The sequence below is a fragment of the Chiloscyllium plagiosum genome, unplaced genomic scaffold (assembly GCF_037043375.1).
Source record: "Chiloscyllium plagiosum isolate Xiang-an unplaced genomic scaffold, Cpla_swu_hap1 HiC_scaffold_37, whole genome shotgun sequence".
In the NCBI taxonomy this organism is placed as follows: Eukaryota; Metazoa; Chordata; class Chondrichthyes; order Orectolobiformes; family Hemiscylliidae; genus Chiloscyllium; species Chiloscyllium plagiosum.
This window is the reverse complement of record NW_028270175.1, coordinates 45,637,353-45,660,228: the sequence shown is the minus strand read 5'-3', so window position 1 is coordinate 45,660,228 and position 22,876 is coordinate 45,637,353. Positions and strand designations below refer to the sequence as shown.

The window sequence follows — 22,876 nt, the reverse complement described above, 5'->3', positions numbered from 1 at the left end:
CAGTCACCTTGTTGGGTGTTTACTATAGGCCCGCCAATAGCAGCAGAGATGTGGAGAAACAGATTGGGAAACAGATTTTGGAAAAGTGCAGAAGCCACAGGGTAGTAGTCATGGGCGATTTCAACTTCCCAAATATTGATTGGAAGCTCTTTAGATCAAGTAGATTGGATGCGGCGGGTGTTTGTGCAGTGTGTCCAGGAAGCTTTTCTAACTCAGTATGTAGATTGTCCGACCAGAGGGGAGGCCATATTGGATTTGGTACTCGGTAACAAACCGGGACAAGTGATGGGCCTGTTAGTGGGTGAGCATTTTGGTGATGGTGACCACAATTCTGTGACTTTCACCTTGGTTATGGAGAGAGATTGGTACGTGCAACAGGGTAAGTTTTACAATAGGGAGAAGGGTAAATATGATGCTGTAAGACAGGATCTGAAGAGCATAAGTTGGGAGCATAGGCTGTCAGGGAAGGATGTCATTGAAATGTGGAACTTTTTCAAGGAACAGATACGACGTGTCCTTGATATGTATGTACCTGTCAGGCAGGAAAGAAATGGTCGTGTGAGGGAACCTTGGTGACGAGGGCGGTTGAATGTCTAGTAAAGAGGAAGAAGGAGGCTTACATAAGGTTGAGGAAACAAGGTTCAGACAGAGCATTGCAGGGATACAGGATAGCCAGGAGGGAGCTGAAGAAAGGGATTAGGAGAGCTGAGAGAGGGCATGAGAAATCTTTGGCGGGTAGGATCAAGGATAACCCAAAGGCCTTTAATGTGTATGTGAGAAACATGAGAATGACGAGAACGAGGGTAGGTCCGATCAAGGACAGTAGTGGGAGACTGTGTATTGAGTCGGAAGAGATAGGAGAGGTCTTGAATGAGTACTTTTCTTCAGTATTTACAAATGAGAGGGACCATATTGTTAAAGAGGAGAGTATGAAACGGACTGGTAAGCTAGAGGAGATACTTGTTAGGAAGGAAGATGTGTTGGGCATTTTGAAAAACTTGAGGATAGACAAGTCCCCCGGGCCTGACGGGATATATCCTAGGATTATGTGGGAAGCAAGAGAGGAAATTGCAGAGCCGTTGGCAATGATCTTCTCGTCTTCACTGTCAATGGGGGTGGTTCCAGGGGACTGGAGAATGGCGAATGTTGTGCCCCGTTCAAAAAAAGGAATAGGGATAACCCCGGGAATTACAGGCCAGTTAGTCTTACTTCGGTGGTAGGCAAAGTAATGGAAAGGGTACTGAGGGATAGGATTTATGAGTATCTGGAAAGACACTGCTTGATTAGGGACAGCCAGCACGGATTTGAGAGGGGTAGGTCTTGCCTTACAAGTCTTATTGAATTCTTTGAGGAGGTGACCAAGCATGTGGATGAGGGTAGAGCAGTGGATGTAGTGTATATGGATTTTAGTAAGGTTCCCCATGGTAGGCTTATGCAGAAAGTCAGGAGGCGTGGGAAATCTGGCCAGTTGGATAGAGAACTGGCTAACCGGTCGAAGTCAGAGAGTGGTGGTAGATAGTAAATATTCAGCCTGGAGCCCAGTTACAAGTGGAGTTCCGCAGGGATCAGTTCTGGGTCCTCTGCTGTTTGTAATTTTTATTAATGACTTGGAAGAGGGAGTTGAAGGGTGGGTCAGTAAATTTGCAGACAATACGAAGATTGGTGGAGTTGTGGATAGTGAGGAGGGCTGTTGTCGGCTGCAAAGGGACTTAGATATGATGCAGAGCTGGGCTGAGGAGTGGCAGATGGAGTTCAACCCAGTCAAGTGTGAGATTGTTCATTTTGGAAGGACAAATAAGAATGCGGAATACAGGGTTAATGGTAGGGTTCTTAGTAAGGTGGAGGAGCAGAGGGATCTTGGGGTCTATGTTCATAGCTCTTTGAAAGTTGCCACTCAGGTGGATAGAGCTTGTAAGAAGGCCTATGGTGTATTAGCGTTCATTAGCAGAGGGATTGAATTCAAGAGTCGTGAGGTGATGTTGCAGCTGTACAGGACCTTGGTAAGGCCACATTTGGAGTACTGTGTGCAGTTCTGGTCGCCTCACCTTAGGAAAGATGTGGAAGCTTTGGAGAGGGTGCAGAGAAGATTTACCAGGATGTTGCCTGGAATGGAGAATAGGTCTGACGAGGATAGGTTGAAAGTGCTAGGCCTTTTGTCATTGGAATGGCGAAGGATGAGAGGTGACTTGATTGAGGTTTATAAGATGATCAGGGGAATAGATAGAGTAGACAGTCAGAGACTTTTTCCCCGGGTACAACAGAGTGTTACAAGGGGACATAAATTTAAGGTGAAGGGTGGAAGGTATAGGGGGGATGTCAGGGGTAGGTTCTTTATCCAGAGAGTGGTGGGGGCATGGAATGCGCTGCCTGTGGGAGTGGCAGAGTCAGAATCATTGGTGACCTTTAAGCGGCAATTGGATAGGTACATGGATGGGTGCTTAAGTTAAGACAAATGTTCAGCACAACAGCGTGGGCCGAAGGGCCTGTTCTGCACTGTATTGTTCTATGTTCTAACTGGTGTAGGAGGGAGGGCTTCAGTTATGTGGATTATTGGCATATCTTCTGGGGAAGGTGGGACCTGTACAAAGAGGATGGGTTGCACCTGAACTGGAGGGGTATCAATATCCTGGGTGGGAGGTTTATTAGAACTCTTCAGGAGTGTTTAAACTAAATTGGTAGGGGCATGGGAACTGGATCTAAGGATCAGAGGATTGACTAGCTAATGATACAGTGTGCAGAGAGTCTGTGAGGAAGGATAGTCAGTTGATAAGGGCAAAGTTGCAGTCAGTGTGATAGGTTGAAGTGTGTCTATTTTAATGCAAGAAGTGTCAGGAATAATGATGATAAACTTAGAGCATGGATCAGTAGTTGGAACTACTGTGGCCATTATGAAGACTTGGATATCACAAGCGCAGGAATGGTTGTTGGATGTTCCGGCAGTTGGGGAGTGGCATTGCTAATCAGGGATAGTATCACAACTGCAGAAAGGGAGGTCGTCGAGGAAGGGTCGTCTACTGAGTCAGTATGGGTGGAAGTCAGAAATAGGAAAGCAGCAGTCGCTTTATTGGGTATTTTCCAATAACAACAGAGACACAGAGGAGCAGATTGGCAGGCAGATTTTGGAAAGGATTTTGGTTGTTGTCTTGGGTAAATTCAACTTCCCTAATATTGAATGTAACCTCCTTCGTGCAAATAGTTTGGATGGAGCAGATTTTGTCAAGTGTAGCCAGGAACAATTCCAGACACAATATGCAGATATGTCGACTAAAGGGGAGGCCATGCTGGATTTGGTGCTTGGTAACGAACCAAGTCAGGTGTCAGATCACTCGGTAGGAGAGCATTTTAGTGACAGTGATCACAACTCCCTCACCTTTACTATAGTCATTGAGATGAATAGGAACATTTTCATGGAAAACACTCAATAAAGCCCAATAGAGGTGGCTCCACAAAAGCCATTCCCTCTGCAACTCCCTCATTAGGTCCATGCCCCAACATGAACCGACCGTCCACTCCCGACACCTTCCCTTGCCACCGCAAGAAGTGGAAAACCTGTGCCCACACCACCCCCCTCACTTTCATCCAAGGTTCCAAAAGCATCCTTCCACATCCGGCAGACATTTTCCAGCACATCCAAACATCTCATCTACTGTGTCCGTTGCTCTTGATGTGGTCTCCTCTGTATAGGGGAGACAGGACGTCAACTTGCAGAATGTTTCAGAAAACATTTCTGGACCACACGCACCAAATAACCCGATACCCTGTAGCCAACCACCTCAACTCACCCTCCTACTCCGGCAAAGACATGCAAGTCCTGTGCCTCATCCACTGCCAAATCCTAGCCACCTGATGCCTGGAGGAAGAATGCCTCATCTTCCCCCTTAAGACTCTCTAACCACACGGCATCAATGCTGATTTCACCATTTTCCTCATCTCCTGTACCTCCACCTCATCACAGATCCAAACCTCCAACCCGGCACCGCCCTCTTGAACTGTGCCACCTTTGCATCTTCCTTCCCAACTTTCATTCTGACCTATCACCACCACCCACCTGCATCTACCTATTGCCTTCCAAGCTTCCTTTCTCACAGCTCCACAACCCCTCCTATTAATCTTTCAGCCCCTTTCCCCCTGACATTTTTGATATGGTGGGTTGGCTTTCATTAGCAGGGGGATTGAGTTTAAAAGCCATGAGGTTTTGCTGCAGTTCTATAAAACCCTGGTTAGACCACACTTGGAGTATTGTGTTCAGTTCTGGTTGCCTTATTATAGGAAAGATGTGGAAGCTTTAGAGAAGATGCAGAGGAGATTTACCAGGATGTAGCTGGACTGGAGGGCATGTTTATGAAGAAAGATTGAAGGAGGTGGGGCTTTTCTCACTGGAGCGAAGAAGGATGAGAAGTGACTTGATCGAGGTGTACAAAATGATGTGAGGCATAGCACGAGAGCATAGCCAGAGACTTTTTCCTAGGGTGGAAATGGATATTAAATTAGATTCCCTACAGTGTGCAAACAGGCCCTTCAGCCCAACAAGTCCACACCGACTGTCCAAAGAGTAATCCACCCAGACCCATTTCCCTCTGACTAATGCACCTAACACTATGAGCAATTTAGCATGGCCAATTTACCTGACCAGCACGTCTTTGGACTGTGGGAGGAAACCGGAGCACCTCCCACACAGACACGGGGAGAGCATGCAAACTCCACACAGTCGCCCGAAGCGGGAATCAAACCCAGGTCCCTGGTGCTGTGAGGCAACAGTGCTAACCACTGAGTCACCATGCCACCCTCTTGAACTGTCCCACCTGTGCACCTTCTTTCCCAACTATCCACTCTGATCTATCACCACCCACCACCCACAAGATGTATTCTTAATGTGATTGGAGGAAGGTTTAGGGGAGATATCAGAGGTAGGTTCTTTACACAGAGAGTGGTGGGTGCACGGAATGCACTGCCAGCAGTGGTAGTCGAGTCAGAGACATTAGGGACATTTAAGCGACTCTTGGATAGACACATGGATGATAGTAAAATGAAGGGTATGTAGATTAGTTTGATCTTAGAGTGGCGTAAAATGTCAGCACAACATTGAGGGCTGATGGGCCTGTACTATGCTATACAGTTCTATTTTCTATACCAGCAGTAATTATAATAGCTTTTTGGCCTGGATCCTGAAGAAAATTTTAACTTCAGCTGAAGGTTGGGCTTTGTTTTGGTCTTTTGCTATGGGCTGACCTAGAGTCCCTCTGTTCAGTATATGTCCTGAGTAAGGCTGTGCAATTGCTTATACTCAAATGGTGTTCCCCAAGCTCAGTCAGAATGGCAAGGGGGTCCACTTCCTTCAGAATATCCTCCAACTCATATGCTCCACTTATTGCATTTTTCGGTGATAAAAGCCAGTTATAGTGCCTGTTTGAAGTCCTGTTGGGGTTCAGCCAATAGGTGCTTTTCCATGGTTGCAAGGGTACATCATTAATCCTACTCTCATTGTCACTGAAATAACTCCACAGAGGCGAGAATCCCATCACCAACTCACCCTTTATTTATACATGGACAGTCCTTGACACTGATCCAGATCCCTCAGAGCCAGCTCTCAGAGTGAACAGGATATTCTTATCTGTCAGCCAGGACTTCCTGATTGGACCAGATTAACATCCCCAATCAGGGAACTCATATTTTATGAGATCCACCTGGCTGACTTTGTTACTATCATTACGCACATCTCAGTGATTGTAACAATAGCATATTCCCACATGCTGATCAATGTTCAAAGTTCAACCACAGTACCAGTTTACCTTACAGTAAAATAGATACAATTTAGCTTTCTAGTCTTCTCATGTGCCATATCCATGTGCTGGACTGTCCTTCTCTATCTGATTGAACCTTGCTCCCTACATCTACACTGTGCCCAACCCCTTGCTAAATTAGTTCAAACCTCCCCGACAGTCCAAGCAAACCTCCCAGCAAGGATATTGGATCCATTCCAGTTCAGAAGCAACCTGTCCAGTTTGTACAGGTCCCACCAAATCCACAAACTGTCCTCATAATCCAAAAATCTACTGCCTTCCCTCCTAAAGCATCCCTTTAGCCATATGTTCATCTGCCCTATCTTTCTATCTCTGCGTGGCACAGGAAGTAATCTACTTTGAATGTGCTTATAAAAATCAATGAAATCTCCTCATGTCCTCATAATCTCCATTTTACTTCACATCCCCTCCTTAAATAGTCTGGTTCCTAACTACATCCATGAGCCTGTCTTAAGATGTCCTGACCACTTCTCAGTCTTGAAATGTGGTTTTGGTAAAAAAAGTATTAAATGTTAACTTTAAGCCATAGCACAAATGAAGAAATAATAAACTGTAGCTTTTGTGAACTAAACAGAACTCGGTACTTACATTGGGGAGTTCTAGGAATTGAATGGAATCATATTACCGAATAAACTTACTCTGATGTCATTTGAGACACATGGTCAAATGACGTGAAGCCTTCATTAGAAAAGTTATCTTTATATTGACCCATCTTAATGGCCTCCAACCACTCGGCAACTGTGTTGAAGCTGGAAAAATCAGGAACTGTGCGGTCCAGTAATGGGAGGGTTACCCTGGGGACAGAACACAATGAATGGAACAATAGGGCATTGAGAGACCACAACAGCAACATGGAACAGAGTAATGGACAGAAATCACAAAGCTCTGAGCTAATTAATCTGACAATTCAATACAACAGTTTCAACCAACAGGAACATTAAGTGACACAGCCTATAACAGCAGTGTGAATTATTGTACTAAATGTTCACATGGTGCAGATTCATGAATCACGCTAATATGTACGCCTTCCCTAAAACTTCCACATTTACACCCTTTTCCAGAGTTTAACTGATCATTGACCACTTCAGTTATGACAGTTATTTGGTGAACATTGTGACATTCAGGTGCAGATGCAAAATAATACAGGACCTATAAGGCCCAAAAGATGGACAGAAACTTACATGAGAATTGTTATGGAAAAAGACTCAATAGGTTCTCACCCTGAAGTCAGTGGAGTCACAGCTTTTAGACTATTTGGATTTCTGATCAATTTATCCAAGGTATTCACAGTCTGCCCAAATTTGGGCCTATTGTTGCGATCCTTCTGCCAGCAATCAAGCATTAATTGATGGAGAGCTGTTGGGCAGTCCATGGGTGGAGGCAGACGATAATCTTGTTCAATAGCGTTGATCACCTGATAAGATAAATCATATTTTGCTGTTACAAGGGAGGTGATCCTGTAAACTGATGGCATTAATATTCAAGCATTTATATTGCTATGAAAACATTCTGAAGAAATTAATTTAATGCGCTAGACAGACACAATTATCTGATAGCAAAAAAAATGTAACCATGACCAATTGAAATATATGGTATTAGCACCACTGTAACTTGAATTTAACAGGCAGCATGGACTGACAAATAAAACAGGAGAAAGTGAGGACTGCAGATGCTGGAGATCAGAGTTGAGAATGTGATACTGGAAAAGCGCAGCAGGTCAGGCAGCAACCAAGGAACAGGAGAATCGACGTTTCGGGCAAGAGTCCATCATTGGAAGTGGGGCTTGTGAGTTAAGGGGGTGGAGAGATAAATGGGAGGGGGTGGGGTTGAGGGGAAGGTAGCTGAGCGTGTGATAGGTAAACGGGGGTGGGGTAATGATGATGGTCGGAGAGGAGGTTGGAGCGGATATATGGGAAGGAGGATGGACAGGTAGGACGGGTAATGAGGGCAGTGCCGAGTTGGAAGACTGGAACTGGGATAAGGTGGGGGGAGGGGGATGGAGGAGCCTAGGACCTGCATGTCCTTGGCGGAGTGAGGGCAGGGGGAGTTGAAGTGTTCGGCCACAGGGTGCTGGGGTTGGTTGGTGCGGGTGTCCCAGAAATGTTCTCTAAAGCGCTCTGTAGGTAGGCGTCCTGTCTCCCTAATGTAGAGGAGTCTGCATCTGGAGCAATGATACGGTGAATGACATGCATGTAAATCTTTGATGGATGTGGAAGGCTCCTTTGAGGCCTTGGATGGTGGTGAGATCGGGGCAGGTGTAGGCGCAGATTTTGCAATTCCTGCGGTGGCAGGTGAAGATGCTGGGAAGGGAGGATGGGTTCCAACCTTTCAACTCGGTACTACCCTCATGACCTACGTGTTAATCTTCCTTTCCACCTCTCAGCTCCACCCTCGACTTCGACCTATCGCCCCCCACCTCCATCTACTTATTGCATTCTCAGCTACCTTCCCCTCAGCCCCATCCCACTCCCATTTATCTCTCCACCCCTTCGTCTCACAAGCCCCATTCCCGATGAAGGGCTCTTGCCCAAAATGTCAATTCTCCTGCTCTTCGGATGCTGCCTGACCTGCTGTGCTTTTCCAGTACCCTGCTCTCGATTGTGACAAATAAAACAGTTCAAGCTTAAGATGGTACAGGGACAGAGAGTACCTGACAGTACATGAGCATAGATGACTAAGATGGCAAAACTGTTGATAGAGCGGACAGTATTCTGGACTTTATTAACAGGGGCATATCATACAAGAGCAACGAGATAATGTTGAGTCTATACAGGACACGAGTTAAACCTCAGCTCACAAGAGAATTTGTGAGTTTATTCGAAAAGAAAAAACAGGCATATAAGGCTTACATGTAATGACACTGAGTGGCTACAGGATACTCTAAAGGGCAAGAGTTAACAGCGAGCAGTTGTCCACTTATGTATTATTGGTACAGACAGAAGAAGGAATGTGGTCCTGTAGGCAGATTTTAGGGACCGATAGAGAATTAGCAAGCAGGACATGCAAGTTATAATGGAGAATTAAACAATCCTTGGATAAGCATATGGATGATGATGGGATAGTTTAGGAGAATGAGCAGAGAATAGTTCACAGGTCGGCATAACATCGAGGGCCGAATGGCCTGTTCTGTGCTGTATTGTTCTATGTTCTTTAATTTCTGGATTAGTCAAGTATCACACTCAAGTGAGCACTTAAACAAGAAAATAAAGCAGATGAACTTGTGTTTAGAAAGTTGGTGCAGGAGAGAGTGCCTTAGATTCTTTGGACATTGAGTCCAGCTCTGGGACAGACTTGTACGGATTGGGGTGCTTGCATTTAGGCAGAGCTGAGAGCAACTTTGTGCGAGGATTTGTTAATTGCTATCAGGGAGAGTTTAAATTAACATGATGCAAGTACCAGGAGGCAACACTAGAGAGATGGATACCACCATAGTAGGAATAATAAGGTATTCTGGGATAGGCATAATGTAAAGGAGGAAGTAATAAAGTCTATGTTTAGGTGACTGTGAACATAGATGAATATATAAATTGTGGCACATTAGATTGGTGAGTTGTAAGTGCAAATAGCCACTTTGTAATATGATACTGTGGTGATAACAAAGACCTGGTTCAAAGATGGACATCACTGAGTATTAAATGTTTATGGACTGGAAGTGTTCAAGAAAGATAGGAAAGGAAGGAAACAAGCAGGGGTGGCATTTTGAAAAGAACATGGAAAAAACTCAAAAGTGAGAGAATGTCCCAGAGAGTCCACGATGTATTGTCTTTTGTCTCATGGTCAGTTTAATACTATCACTATTCCTGTACAGACTGCTGAGGTTATCATGAAGATCCCCCCTCGCCCCTCATCGAAGGCATAGTGATCCTCAGGTTAAAACACCACGAGTCGTATACATCTAATGTACAGAAAAGGCTATGATCTGCTAAGACTATGGTGGCTTTACATTACTTCTATCATTACTGCATTTGAGTATGTAACCTGAAATATTAATGTTTCATACTCCATTTTACCTCAGATCACTCGAAGCATGATACTTCTGGTTCTACTACTATATTGAGTGGGACTCCCTTGGAGCCAGGGGTTTGCTTAGGGCAGGAGAGATACGTTCAGGAGGTTTTCTTGAAGCAATCTGTAAATAGTCCCACGAGGGAAGGGTCCATACTAAACTTGCTATTGGGGAAATAAACCCAGCTAGGTGATCAAAGTTTCAGCAAGGAGGAATTTTGGGAAGAGTGACTGTCATTCTGTAAATTTTACTTATGGAGTATACTCCTCCTGCTCAATGCAGGAGCTAAGGGACATAGCTGATGTCTTTGGCTCCTTCACGCGCAGGAAGTGTGTCCAGATTGCATGATAGCTGTGGAGGTGCGGATTGACTCACTTCGGAGCATCTGTGATGCTGAGGAGATCTTGGATAGCATATTTAGCGAATTGGTCACATCACAGATTAGATTAGATTACTTACAGTGTGGAAACATGCCCTTAGGCCCAACAAGTCCACACCGACCCGCCGAAGCGCGCTCACCCAGACCCATTCCCCTACATTTACCCCTGCACCTAGCACTACGGGCAATTTAGCTTGCTCAATTCACCTAACCTGCACTTTTTTGGACTGTGGGAGGAAACCAGAGCACCCGGAGGAAACCCACGCAGACACAGGGAGAATGTGCAAACTTCACACAGTCAGTCGCCTGAGGCGGGAATTGAACCCGGGTCTCTGGCGCTGTGAGGCAGCAGTGCTAACCACCGTGCCACCCACAATTAGGATTGCTGAGGCAGAAAGGGAGAAAGCAGTGCAGGTGTCCCTTGTCATCTCCCTCCAAAACAGGTATACCGTCCTGGATACTATTGGGACAGATGGCTCACCAGGGGAAGGTGGCAGTAGCCAGGTTCATGGTACCATGGCTGGCTATGCTGTACAGAAGGGCAGGAAAAAGAGTGGAAGGTTTATCGTCATAGTGATTCAATTGTAAGAGGATTAGATTGGCGGTTCTGTGGTTAAAAATAAGGCTCCCGAATGGTATGTTGCCTCCCTGGTGCATGGGTCAGGGTTTTCTCAACATTGACTGGGATTCACTTCGTGTTAGAGGATTAGATGGAGCAGAATTTGTTAGGAACATCCAGGACGGTTTTGTAGAGCAGTCTGTAAACAGTCCAACTCTGGAAGGGGCCATACTAGACATGGTGTTGGTGAATGAGTCCCGACTAGGTGGTTGAAGTTTCAGTAGTGGGAATAGTGGTCACAATTTTTTGTCCATGGACAAAGATGTGAGTGGTCCTAATGGAAGAGTGCTAAATTGTGGCAAGTCTGACTATTGCTAACTTTGGCAGGAGCCGGGGAATGTAGATTGGTAGCAGCTGTTTGAAGGTAAATCCACATTTGATAGAGGTCTAAAAGGAGTCATGAAATATCATTAGCAAACAGGGTTAATGAAATTCCCAAAGCCTTTTATTCATATATAAGGAACAAGAGGGTAATTAGGGAAAGGGATGGCCCACTCAAAGACAAAGGAGGAGTGCTATGTGTGGAGTCAGAGAAAATGGGTGAGATTCTTAACGAGTACTTTGCATCGGTATTCACCGAGGTGAGGAACACGTTGGATGTTGAGGCTAGGGATAGATGTTTAATTACTCTAGGTCATGTCAGCATAAGGAAGGAGGAAGTGTTGGATATTCTAAAAGGCATTATGTGGACAAGTCCACAGGTCTGGATGGGATCTCTCCCAGGTTATTGAGGGAAGCGAGGGAGGAAATGGCTGGGGCCTTAACAGATATCTTTGCAGTATCCTTGAACATGAGTGAGGTCGCGTAATAAACTGGAGAATTGCTAATGTTGTACCCTTGTTCAAGAACGGGAGCAGGGATAATCCAGGAAATTATAGATCCAGGTAATTATAGATCAGAGAGCCTGACATCAATGGTAGGGAAGCTACTGGAGAAGACACTGAGGGATAGGATCTATTCCCATTTGGAAGAAAATGGGCTTATCAATAATGGGAAGCATGATTTTGTGCAGAGAATGTCATATCTTACAAACTTAATAGAATTCTTTGAGGAAGTGACAAAGTTGATTAATGAGGGAAAGACTGTAGATGTCATATACATGGATTTCAGTAAGGTGTTTGATAAGATTCCTCATGGTAGACTGACAGAGAAAGTGAAGTTGCATGGGGTCCAGGGTCACACATTGGAGACCTGTTAACAGTTGTGTTCCACAGGGATCCGTGTTGGAACCACTGTTATTTGTGATATACATAAGTGATCTGGAGGAAGGTGAAGGTGATCTGATTAGCAAGTTTACGGATGATACCAAGATTGGTGGAGTAGCAAATGGTGAAAGGGACTGTCAGAGAATACCGCAGAATTTAGGTAGATTGGAGAGTTGGGCAGAGAAATGGCAGATGGAGTTGAATCTGGGAAAATGTGAGGTGATGCATTTTGAAAGATCCAATTCAAGAGCGAACTATACAGTATTTGGAAAAGTCCTGGGAAAAATTGACGTACAGAGAGATCTGGGTGTTCAGGTGCATTATACCATGAAGGTGGCAATACAGGTCAATAAAATGGTCGAGAAGGCATACAACATGCTTTCCTTCATCGGACGGGGTATTGCGCACAAGAGTTGGCAGATCATGTTACAGTTGTATAGGTCTTTGGTTCAGCTACATTTGGAATACTGCATACAGTTCTGGTCGCCATATTACCAAAAGGATGTGGATACTTTGGAGAGGGTGCTAGCTATGAAGAGATTAGGATTATTTTTATGAGAACGATGGAGGTTGAGGGGGGGCCTGATTGTGGTCTACAAAATCATTTTAGATATAAACAAGGTACATAGAAAGAAGCATTTTCCCAGAGTGGAGGACTCAATTACTAGGGGTCATGAGTTTAAAGTAGGAGGGGAAACGTTTAGGGGAGATGTGCACTGAACGTTCCTTACGCTGAGGGTGGTGGGTTCCTGGAATGCACTGCCAGCGGAGTTGGTAGAGACGGGCATGATAGTGTCATTTAAGATATATCTAGACAGATAAATGAATGGGCAGGGAGCTGAGGGATACAGACCTTAGAAAATAGGAGACAGATTTAGATAGAGCGTTTAGATCGGTGCAGGCTTGGAGGGCCAGAGGGCTTGTTCCTGTGCTGCAATTTTCTTTGTTCTTTATTCTTTCATTATGATAACTGTACTCCTCGGGTTAAAGTACAATACTGGGAAAAGCTGACTGCAGTAATATTAGGCAGAAACTGGAGAATGGTGATTGGGGTGACAATATGGGGGAAAATCCACATCAATCATCCAGGCATCTTTTAAAGGCCACTTGATTTGAGGTCAGGACCAGCATGTTCCTGTCAAAATGGAGGAAAAAAATGACAAGATTTGGGAACCCTGGATGACAAGAAAAATTGTGAAAGATAAAAGGAAGAATGCATAAGGTTTAAGAAACCGAAGACAGCCAAAGCACTTGAAAATTATAAAGAAAGCAGGAAAGACCTTAAACAAGGAGATAGGAGAGTCAAAAGGGTTTCTGAAATGTCCTTGGCAAACAGGAATAAGGAAAATCCCAAAACATTCTATACATATATAAGCAACAAGAGGGAACAGGTAGGTCCACTTAAGAATAAAGGTGATTTATGTATGGAACTGGCAGAAGTGGAGAGTCGTTCTTAACAAATACTTTGCATTGGTCTTCACAAAGGAGAAAGACATAGTAGATGGTGAGCCCAGAGAAGGGTATGTTGATATTCTCGGGTCTGTCAAAATAAAAAAGGAGGTGGCATTCAGTGTTTTAAAAAAACATCAAGTCCCCAGGGCCTGATTACATCTAACCCAGATTACTGAGGGAGACGAGGAGGAAATTGTTGGGCTCTTGTACAAAACCTTTGAAACCTCTTCAGTCACAGGAGAGGTCCAGCGCATTGGAGATGAGCCAATGTCATTCCTTTGTTTCAGAAGGGCAATAAGGACAATCCAGGAAATTACAGTGAGCCTTACAAAAGTGGCAGGGAACTTATTGAAGTAGATTCTTATGAATAGGATTTGCTTACTTTTGGACAAATATGGACTTATTATTGACAGACAGCATGGTTTCGTCCCAGGGAAGTCATGTCTCTCAAATTTGATTGAGTTTTTTGAGGAAGTGACAAAAATGATTGATATGGGATACTGTCTACATGGGCTTTAGCGAGGCTTTTGATAAGGTCCCTCTTCGCAGGTTGATACAGAAGGTAAAGTCATATGAGATCTGCGGTGACCTGGTAAGATCTCTCTGGTCCTTAGTCATGGAAGACAGAGAATAGCAGTCAAAGGGTGTTTTCTGAGTGGAGATCTATAACTGTTGGTGTTCCGCAGGGATCAGTTCTGGGAACTCTGCTATCGAGTCATAGCTTCCTACAGCACGGAAACAGGCCCTTTGCCCTAAACTGGTCCATGCTTGACCAAAATGTTCATCTACGCTAATGTCATTTCCCTGCACTCGGTCCATATCCTTCTCAACATTTCCTTAACATGTATTTATCTAAATGTCTTTTAAATGTTGTTAGTATACCCACCTCAACCGCATCCACTGGCAGCTCATTCCATATGCATACCACCCTTTGTTTAAAAATGGTGCCTTTCAGGTTCCCTTTTATTCTTTCCCCTCTAACCTTAAACTAATCCTCTCTAGTCTTTGATTTTCCAACTCTGGGAAAAAGACTGAGTGCGTTCACCCTATCCAAGCCTCTCATTAACTTTTACACTTCCGTAACATGCCCCCTCAGTCTCCTACATTCTGAAGAAAAATGTCCTAACTTGTTTAACCTTTCCCAGTAATGCAGACCATTAAGTTCTGGCAACATCCTTGTAAATTTCTTCTGCGTTCTTTCCAGTTTAGTAACATTCTTCCTATAGCAATATAAAACTCCAAGTGCAGCTTCACCAATGTCCTGTACAACTGCAATATAACTTCCCAACTTATATACTCAATGCCCTGACATAAAGGCCAGTGTGTCAGAAGCCTTTTTCACTGTCCTGTCTACCTGTGACTCCACTTTCAGAGAACTGTGTACCTGAACTCCAAGGGCCCTCTGTTCCATTACACTCCTTAAGGGCCTACCATTCAGCATGAAACTTCTGCCCTGATTTGGCTTTCAAAATGCAAGACCTCTCACTTATCTATACTAAACTCCATTTGCCATTTGTCAGCCCACTTCCCCATCTGATTGAAGTCCTGGTGCAATTTCTGATAAATCCTCCTCCCTGTCCACGATGCCACCTATTTTTGTGTCATCTGCAAACTTACTAATAATGCCTTGTACATTCTGACCCAAATCATTGATACAGATAATAAACAGCAAAAGTACCAGCACCAACCCTCGATAGCACTCCACTAGTCACTGGCCTCCTGTCCAACAAGCATCCTTCCACTATTACCCTCTGCTTCCTATCATCAAGCCAATTGTGTATCCAATTTGCCAGCTCCCTTTGAATTCTATGTGATCTTCCAGAGCAGCCCACCATGTGGAACCTCATCAAAGGCCTTACTATCTACTGCTCTGCACTCATCAACCTTCCTCGTCACTTCATCAAAGAACACTAACAAATTTCTCTGTAATCTGTAGAAATGATTTGGAGGAGAATTAGGTGGTTTGAAAATGACACAAATGTGGGGGAGTCGCAGATAGTGAGAAGGATTTCCAGAGGACACTGCACAACATACACAGGCTGCAGACATGGGCTGAGAATTGACAGATGGAATTGAATATGGACAAATGCAAGGTAATGCATTTTGGAAGGACTAATGCACAGGGTAAGTATACAGTAAACGGCAGAACCTTTAGGAGCATTAATGTACGGAGATATCTAGGTCTACAGTGCCCTGAAAATGGCAATACAAGTGGATAAGGTGGTCAACAAGGCATATGGCATGCTTGCCTTCATTGGTTAGGGCATAGAGTTTAAAACTTGGCAAGTTGTGTTACAGCTGTATAGACCTTTAGTTAGGCCACATTTGGAATATTATGTACAGTTCTGATCGCCAAACTACCAGAAGGTTGTGGAAGCTTTGGACAGGGTACAGAAAAGGTTTACCAGAATGTTGTCCAGTTTGGAGGTTATTAGCTATGACGAGACTTTGAACACATTTGGTTTGATTTCACTTGAACGTCAGAGGCTAAGGGGCAACCTGATAGAATTTTACAAATTATGAGAATTATGGATAGTATGGTTCATCAGGGACTCTTTCCAGGGTAGAAATGGCAATTAATAAGGGGCATCAGCTTAAGGTAAAAGGGTGCAAAATAAAAGATGTGATAGGCAAGCTTTCTTTTACATAAAGGGTGGCAAGTACCTGGAAGACATTGCCTCCAGAGATGTAGCAGCAGATGCAATAGCAATACTCAAGAGGCATCGTTACTGACATGAATAGGCAGAGAAGAGAGGGTTACAGACTGTGTTGAGGCAAAAAGGTTTTTAGTTTAGAAAGGTGTCATATGCCAGTATGTGCTCAGTGGGCTGAAGGACCCGTTTCTGTGCTGTACTTTCTCTGTTTGTTCTTAAGGTTCTGGGTAATCCAAGATGGAGGATGGGAAAAAATTATGGCTGTAAGAGCCGCTCCTTTTTTGAACTATTTTTGTGTTGGAGCTAATTTTGTCAAATTCTAGGAACATTTTCAGCTTTTTCTTTGTTTTGGAACATTGGGGGAAAATAAAGAGATCAAACAATGACACTTTAAAAGGAGGAAGAGAGATAAAACATGTGGGAAGTGAATCAAATGAGAAAGAAACCTGCACAGCTGTCTGACCCAGTTAACCTGCATAGCTGACTGCCTCTGCTGTTTGATTTCAAATATCTCTGGACATTGGAGTTGTCTAAGAAAAATAAACAAACAGTGAAATTCACAGCTAACCCTGGAGAAACCTGGGCAACAAGTGGCTAACCTAAAGATACGTTCTTACTGGTTTTTTATGCAAATCTACATATTAGTGTCTAGAATGGGTTCTTTTTTAATTATATGTTTTTTTTACTAAGATGTGTATCTTGATCAAACTTTAAAAATATAAAACATAGGTACTAAGGTAGCCTGAAGCAATGTTTTAGATCACTAAGACTGCGCTATTTTTCTAAGTTTGTAGATTGTTAAAGTTCGAAAATGGCCTTTTGTAAAGTGATGTGCTCTTCCTGTTGGATGTGGAAGATTAAGGATCATGATACTAATGATTATGTCTGCAGGAAATATGTTTGTTTATGAATTCTACAATTGCAAGGATCAGTTGCAGTGGCAGTTAGAGACAATGAAAAATCTACAGGTGTGATGCATGAAAGGATAAAAACCACAAATACAGTCAGGTAGATGGGTTACTTCCAGGAAATGTAGAGGAGTGATGCAGGTAGTGCAGCAGTCTCCTTTATGTAGCCCCATCTCAAACAAATATGCTGTTTTGGAAAATGTAGGTGATGCAATCTCAGGGGAATGTAGTATGGATAGCCAGGTTTCTGGTACCGAGACTGGCTTTACTGTAAAAGGGTTATGACAGGTTCCAAGTGATCGATTATGATAGGGGACTCTCTAGTCAGAGGCACAGACAAACATTTCTGTGGCTGACCCAACAAAATAATGTGTTGTCTCCTTGGTGTCGAATCAAGGATATCCTGGAGAGGGTGAGAATATTCTCAATGGGGAATGGGAACAGCAGGAGGTTGTTGTAAACATTGGGACTGAGGACACAAGAAGAGAAAAGGATGAGGTTCTGAGGACAAAGCATAGGAAGTTGGCAGGAATTTTAAAAAAAAGGTCCTTAAGGTTAGAAATATTTGGATTACTATTAATGCCATGAGTTAGTGAGTGTAGGAATAGAAGGATAGAGTAGATGACTGTGTGGCTGAGGAGCTTCTGAAGGGGAGAAGGATTCACAATTTGGATCATTGGAATCTCTATTAGGGTAGAAGTAACCTGTATGCGAAGGATGGATTGCACCTGAATTAGAAGGAGACTAATGTGCTGGTGGGGAGATTTACTCAAGCTGCTCGGGAGGATTTAAACTAGTAAGGGCGTGGGGTTGAACCCAGGGAGACATTGAAAAAAGAGATATGTCTGAGACTGGTACAGTTGGGAAAAGGAGCGAGTCTAACTGTAAGGGCAAGCAGGAACGAAGCAGAGAACGAGGTAGGACTGATAAATTCAACTCTTTCAATGCAAGGGGCCTAACAGGTAAGACTAACAAACTCTGGAAACATTGACAATGAGACTGAGCTATTATAGTGATTACAGAAACGTGGCTCAGGGATGGACAGGACGGACAGCTTAATGTTCCAGGATATAGATGTGATAGGAAGGGTGGGGGGGTGGTTTGTGGGGGGCCAGAGAGGAGGGGAATGGTGTTTTTGATAAGGGATGACATTACAGCTGAAATTAGGGAGGATATTCCTGGGAATATGCACACGGAAGTTATTTGGGTGGAACTGAGAAATAAGAAAGGGGATTGTACTCCAGACCTGAAAAGCGTGGCACTGGAAAAAGCACAGCAGGTCAGGCAGCATCTGAGGTAAAGGAGAATCAACATTTGGCATAAGCCCTTCATCAGGAAAGTGGAGTGGTAAGGGGGTGGGGATGGGGGTATGAGAGTTTGGATGGCGATAAGTAGATGCAGGTAGGAAGTGATGTGATAGGTCAGTGGGCAGGGTAGAGCGGATTGGTGGAAAGGAAGATGGACAGGTAGGTCGGGTCAAGAGGGCGGTGCGAAGTTGGAGGATTGGATCTGGGGTGAGGTGGGAGGTGGGGAGATTTAGAAACTGGTAAAGCCAATGTTAATGCGTGTGATTGTAGAGTCCCGATGTGGAAGATGAGACGTTCTTCCTCCAATTGGCGGGTGGCTTTGATTTGGCGGTGGCAGCCCAGGAGCTAGCCTCATGGCCTTAAGGGAGTGGGAGGGGGAGTTGACGTGGTTAGCCACAGGATGGTGGGGTTGGTTGGTGTGTGTATCAGAGGTGTTCCGTGAACTGCTCTGCAAGTTGGCACTCGGTCTCCCCGACATAGAGGAGACCACATCGAGAGCAACTGATGCAGTAATTGAAGTGGGTGGATGTGCAGGAGTATCTCTGCTGGATTTGAAATGATCCTTTAGGGCCTTGGATGGAGGTGTGGGGGGAGGTGTGGGTACAGGTTTTACACCTCGTGTGGTGACAAGGGAAGGTGCCAGGAGTGGAGGGTGGGTTGGTGGGGAGCATGGACCTAACGAGGGAGTCATGGAGGGAATGGTCTCTGTGAAATGTAGGTAGGGGTGGGGAGGGAAATATACTTCATGTGGTGGGGTCTGATTGTAGGTGGCAAAAATGGTGGAGAATAATGCACTGTATCTGGAGATTCATGGGCTGGAATGTGAGGACTGGGGAGGGGGGTTCTATCATTTTTGCGGTTTGTGGTGGGATACGAAGACAGAGGTGCGGGATGTGCAGGGCATTGTTGATCACGTGGGAGGGGCAGTCGCAATCCTTGAAACAGGGTGACATCTGGAGTGGATTGCTCCTCCTGTGAGCAGATATGGTGGGGGCAGAGGAATTGGGAGTAAGGGATCATGTTCATCAACTTCACCAACACTTCCACCTGACCTCAAGTTCACATGGACCATCTCTGACATCACCCTCCCCTTCCTGGGCCTCTCAGTCTTGTCTCTGGTGACCAACTCAATACTGATTCAAACCCAATAACTCCCACAGCTACCTTAGCTACACCTCCTTCCATCCACCACCACCACCACCACCCATCCCCAACCTGTAAAAACATGATCCCTTACTTCCAATTCCTCTACCTCAGTCATACCTGCTCCCAAGAGGAGCAAGTCTACTCCAGGAAATCCCAGACATCCTCCTACTTCAAACACCACAACTTTCCCTCTCATGTGATCAACAATGCCCTCCATCGCATCTCCTTCACTTCCCACACCTCTGCCCTTGAACACACCATTCCCACACCAGCAAGGATCAAATCCCCACCTCGATCCTCACATTCTACCCCAGAAATCTCCAGATACTGTGCATTATCCTCTGCCATTTTTGCACCTACAGTCAGACTCCACTACCAAAAATATATTTCCCTCCCCATCCCCATCTGCATTCCAAGAGACCATTCCCGCCATTACTCCCCTTAATCCATCCTCCACACCTGGCCCCTTCCCCTGCCGTCGCAATCAGTGCAAAACCTACCCACCTCACCTCCATATAAGGTCCTAAAGAATCATTTCAAATCCAGCAGAGATTTTCCTGAATATTCTCCTATCACATTAACTGTATCAGTTGCTCTCAGAGACTGAGTGTCAACTCGCAGAGTGGTTGAGGAAACATCTCTGTTCGGCACGTACCAATCAACCCTATCACCCTGTGGCCAACTACTTCAACTCCCCCTCCCATTCTCCCAAGGACATGCAAATCCTGGCGCTCCTCTACAACCAAATCAAAGCCACCCGCCAATTGGAGGAAGAACACCTCATCCTCCAGCCAGGACCCTAAACTCACATGGCATCAACATTGACTTTGCCAATTTGCCATGAAAAACATGTATACTGTTTTGGATACTGTTGAGGGGGGATGACTTACAAGGGGTATGCAGTGAGGCCCAGGTGTCTGGCACAGAGCCTGTCCCTGTTGCACAGAAGAGAAGGAGGGAAAGGAGGAGAGTGTTAGCCATTAGGGACTCAATAGTTAGAGGGTCAGATAGAAGGTTTTTTGGGAACGAACGAGACTCACAATTGATGTGTTGCCTCCCAGGTGCCAGGGTACATGATGTCTCAGATCGTATCTTTGGGGTCCTGAAGGGAGAGGGTGACCAGTCTCAAGTCATGGTCCATGTAGGTACCAACAATATAGGTAGAAAGAGGGACAGGGATGTAAGGAACAACTTCAGGGAGCTAGGGTGGAAGCTGAGAGCTAGAACAAACAGTTGTTATCTCTGGTTTGTTACCCATGCCACGTGATAGCGAGGCAAGGAATAGGGAGAGATATCAGCTGAACACGTGGCTGCAAAAATGTTGCAGGAAGGAGGGTTTCAGGTACTTGGATAATTGGGGCTCATTCTGGGGAAGGTGGGACCTGTACAAACAGGAAATTTGCTGGTGCTATTTGGGTGGGTTTAAACTAGCTCAGCAGGGGGATGGGAACTTGAGGTGTAGTTGCAGTGCACAGGAGGATGAGAGTAGAGAGGACAGGGACAGGATTTCAGAGTCACAGGAATGTGCTGGCAGACAGTAAGCTGAAGTGTGTCTACTTCAACGCCAGAAGTATCTGAAATAAGGTAGGTGAGCTTGCAGCATGGATAGGTACCTGGGATTTCAATTTTACGGCCATTTCAGAGACACAGATAGAGCAGGGTGAGGAATGGATGTTGCAGGTTCCAGGGTTTAGATCTTTCATTAAGAACAGGCAAGGCGGTAAAAGAGGGGGAGGTGAGGCCTTGTTAGTCAAGGATAGTATAACAGTGGCTGAAAGAACTTTTGACAAGGACTCGTCTATCGAGGTAGTGTGGGCTGAGGTTAGAAACAGATGAGAGGTCACACAGCTTGGAGTTTTTTTATAGGCCTCTGCAGAGTTCTAGGGAGGTGGAGGAGAGGATTGGTAAAATGATTCTGTGTAGGAGTGAAAGGAACAGGGTGGTCATTATGGGGGATTTTAACTTCCCCAACATTGATTGGAAATGCTATAACTCTAGTACATCGGATGGATCAGTTTTTGTCCAATGTGTACAGGAGGGTTTCCTGACATAGTATGTCGAAGGGCCGACAAGAGGGGAGGCCACACTGGATCTGGTGCTTGGTAATGAACCAGACCAGGTGTTTGATTTAGTTGTAGGTGAGCACTTTGGAGAGAGTGACTATAATTCAGTTATGTTTAGTTTAGTGATGGAAAGGGATAGGTACATGCCACAGGTCAAGAGTTATCATTGGGGCAAGGGCAATTTTAATGCGAATAGGCAAGAATTAGGATGCATAGAATGGGGTAGCAAAATGCAGGGGATGCAGACAATGGAAATGTGGAGCTGGTTAAAGGAACAGAGATTGTGTGTCATTGATAGGTATGTCCCTGTGAGGCAGGGAGGAAATGATAAGGTAAGGGAACCGTGGTTTACTACAGAAATTACATCTCTTGTTAAGCAGAAGAAGGAAGCTTATGTGTTGATGAGGCAAGATGGTTCAGATGAAGTGATGGAGAGTTACAGAACAGTACCGTTGGCAATGATCTTCTCGTCTTCACTGGCAATGGGGGTGGTACCAGGGGACTGGAGAGTAGCGAATGTTGTGCCCCTGTTCAAAAAAGGGAATAGGGATAACCCCGGGAATTACAGGCCTGTTAGTCTTACTTATGTGGTAGGCAAAGTAATGGAAAGGGTACTGAGGGATAGGATTTATGAGTATCTGGAAAGACACTGCTTGATTAGGGACAGCCAGCACGGATTTGTGAAGGGTAGGTCTTGCCTTACAAGTCTTATTGAATTCTTCGAGGAGGTGACCAAGCATGTGGATGAGGGTACAGCAGTGGATGTAGTGTACATGGATTTTAGTAAGGCATTTGATAAGGTTCCCCATGGTAGGCTTATGCGGAAAGTCAGGAGGCATGGGATAGAGGGAAATTTGGCCAATTGGATAGAAAACTGGCTAACCGGTCGAAGGCAGAGAGTGGTGGTAGATGGTAAATATTCAGCCTGGAGCCCAGTTACAAGTGGAGTTCTGCAGGGATCAGTTGTGGGTCCTCTGCTGTTTGTAATTTTTATTAATGACTTAGATGAGGGAGTCGAAGGGTGGGTCAGTAAATTTGCAGATGATACGAAGATAGGTGGAGTTGTGGACAGTGAGGAGGGCTGTTGTCGGCTGCAGAGGGACTTAGATATGATGCAGAGCTGGGCTGAGGAGTGGCAGATGGAGTTCAACCCTGCCATGTGTGAGGTTGTCCATTTTGGAAGAACAAATAAGAATGCGGAATACAGGGTTAATGGTAGGGTTCTTAGTCAGGTGGAGGAACAGAGGGATCTTGGGGTCTATGTACATAGATCTTTGAAGGTTGCCACTCAGGTGGATAGAGTTTGTAAGAAGGCCTATGGAGTATTATCGTTCAT

The 22,876-nt window shown here is 44.9% G+C and overlaps 1 protein-coding gene across 3 annotated transcripts in view; it reads right to left on the bottom strand.

Annotated features, from left to right (window-relative positions):
- LOC122540083 (ephrin type-B receptor 2) overlaps positions 1 to 22,876 on the bottom strand; it is a 699,339-nt gene that overhangs the window by 28,949 nt on the left and 647,514 nt on the right. For 2 of the 3 annotated variants that reach the window (XM_087980658.1, XM_087980659.1), the window contains 2 exons: positions 7,022 to 7,215; positions 6,440 to 6,595 (listed from right to left, as the gene is read on the bottom strand). In XM_087980658.1, coding sequence (XP_087836784.1) covers positions 6,440 to 6,595; positions 7,022 to 7,215 — 350 coding nt within the window. The remainder of the gene's footprint in view (positions 1 to 6,439; positions 6,596 to 7,021; positions 7,216 to 22,876) is intronic. The other variant, XM_087980660.1, reaches the window with a different exon arrangement.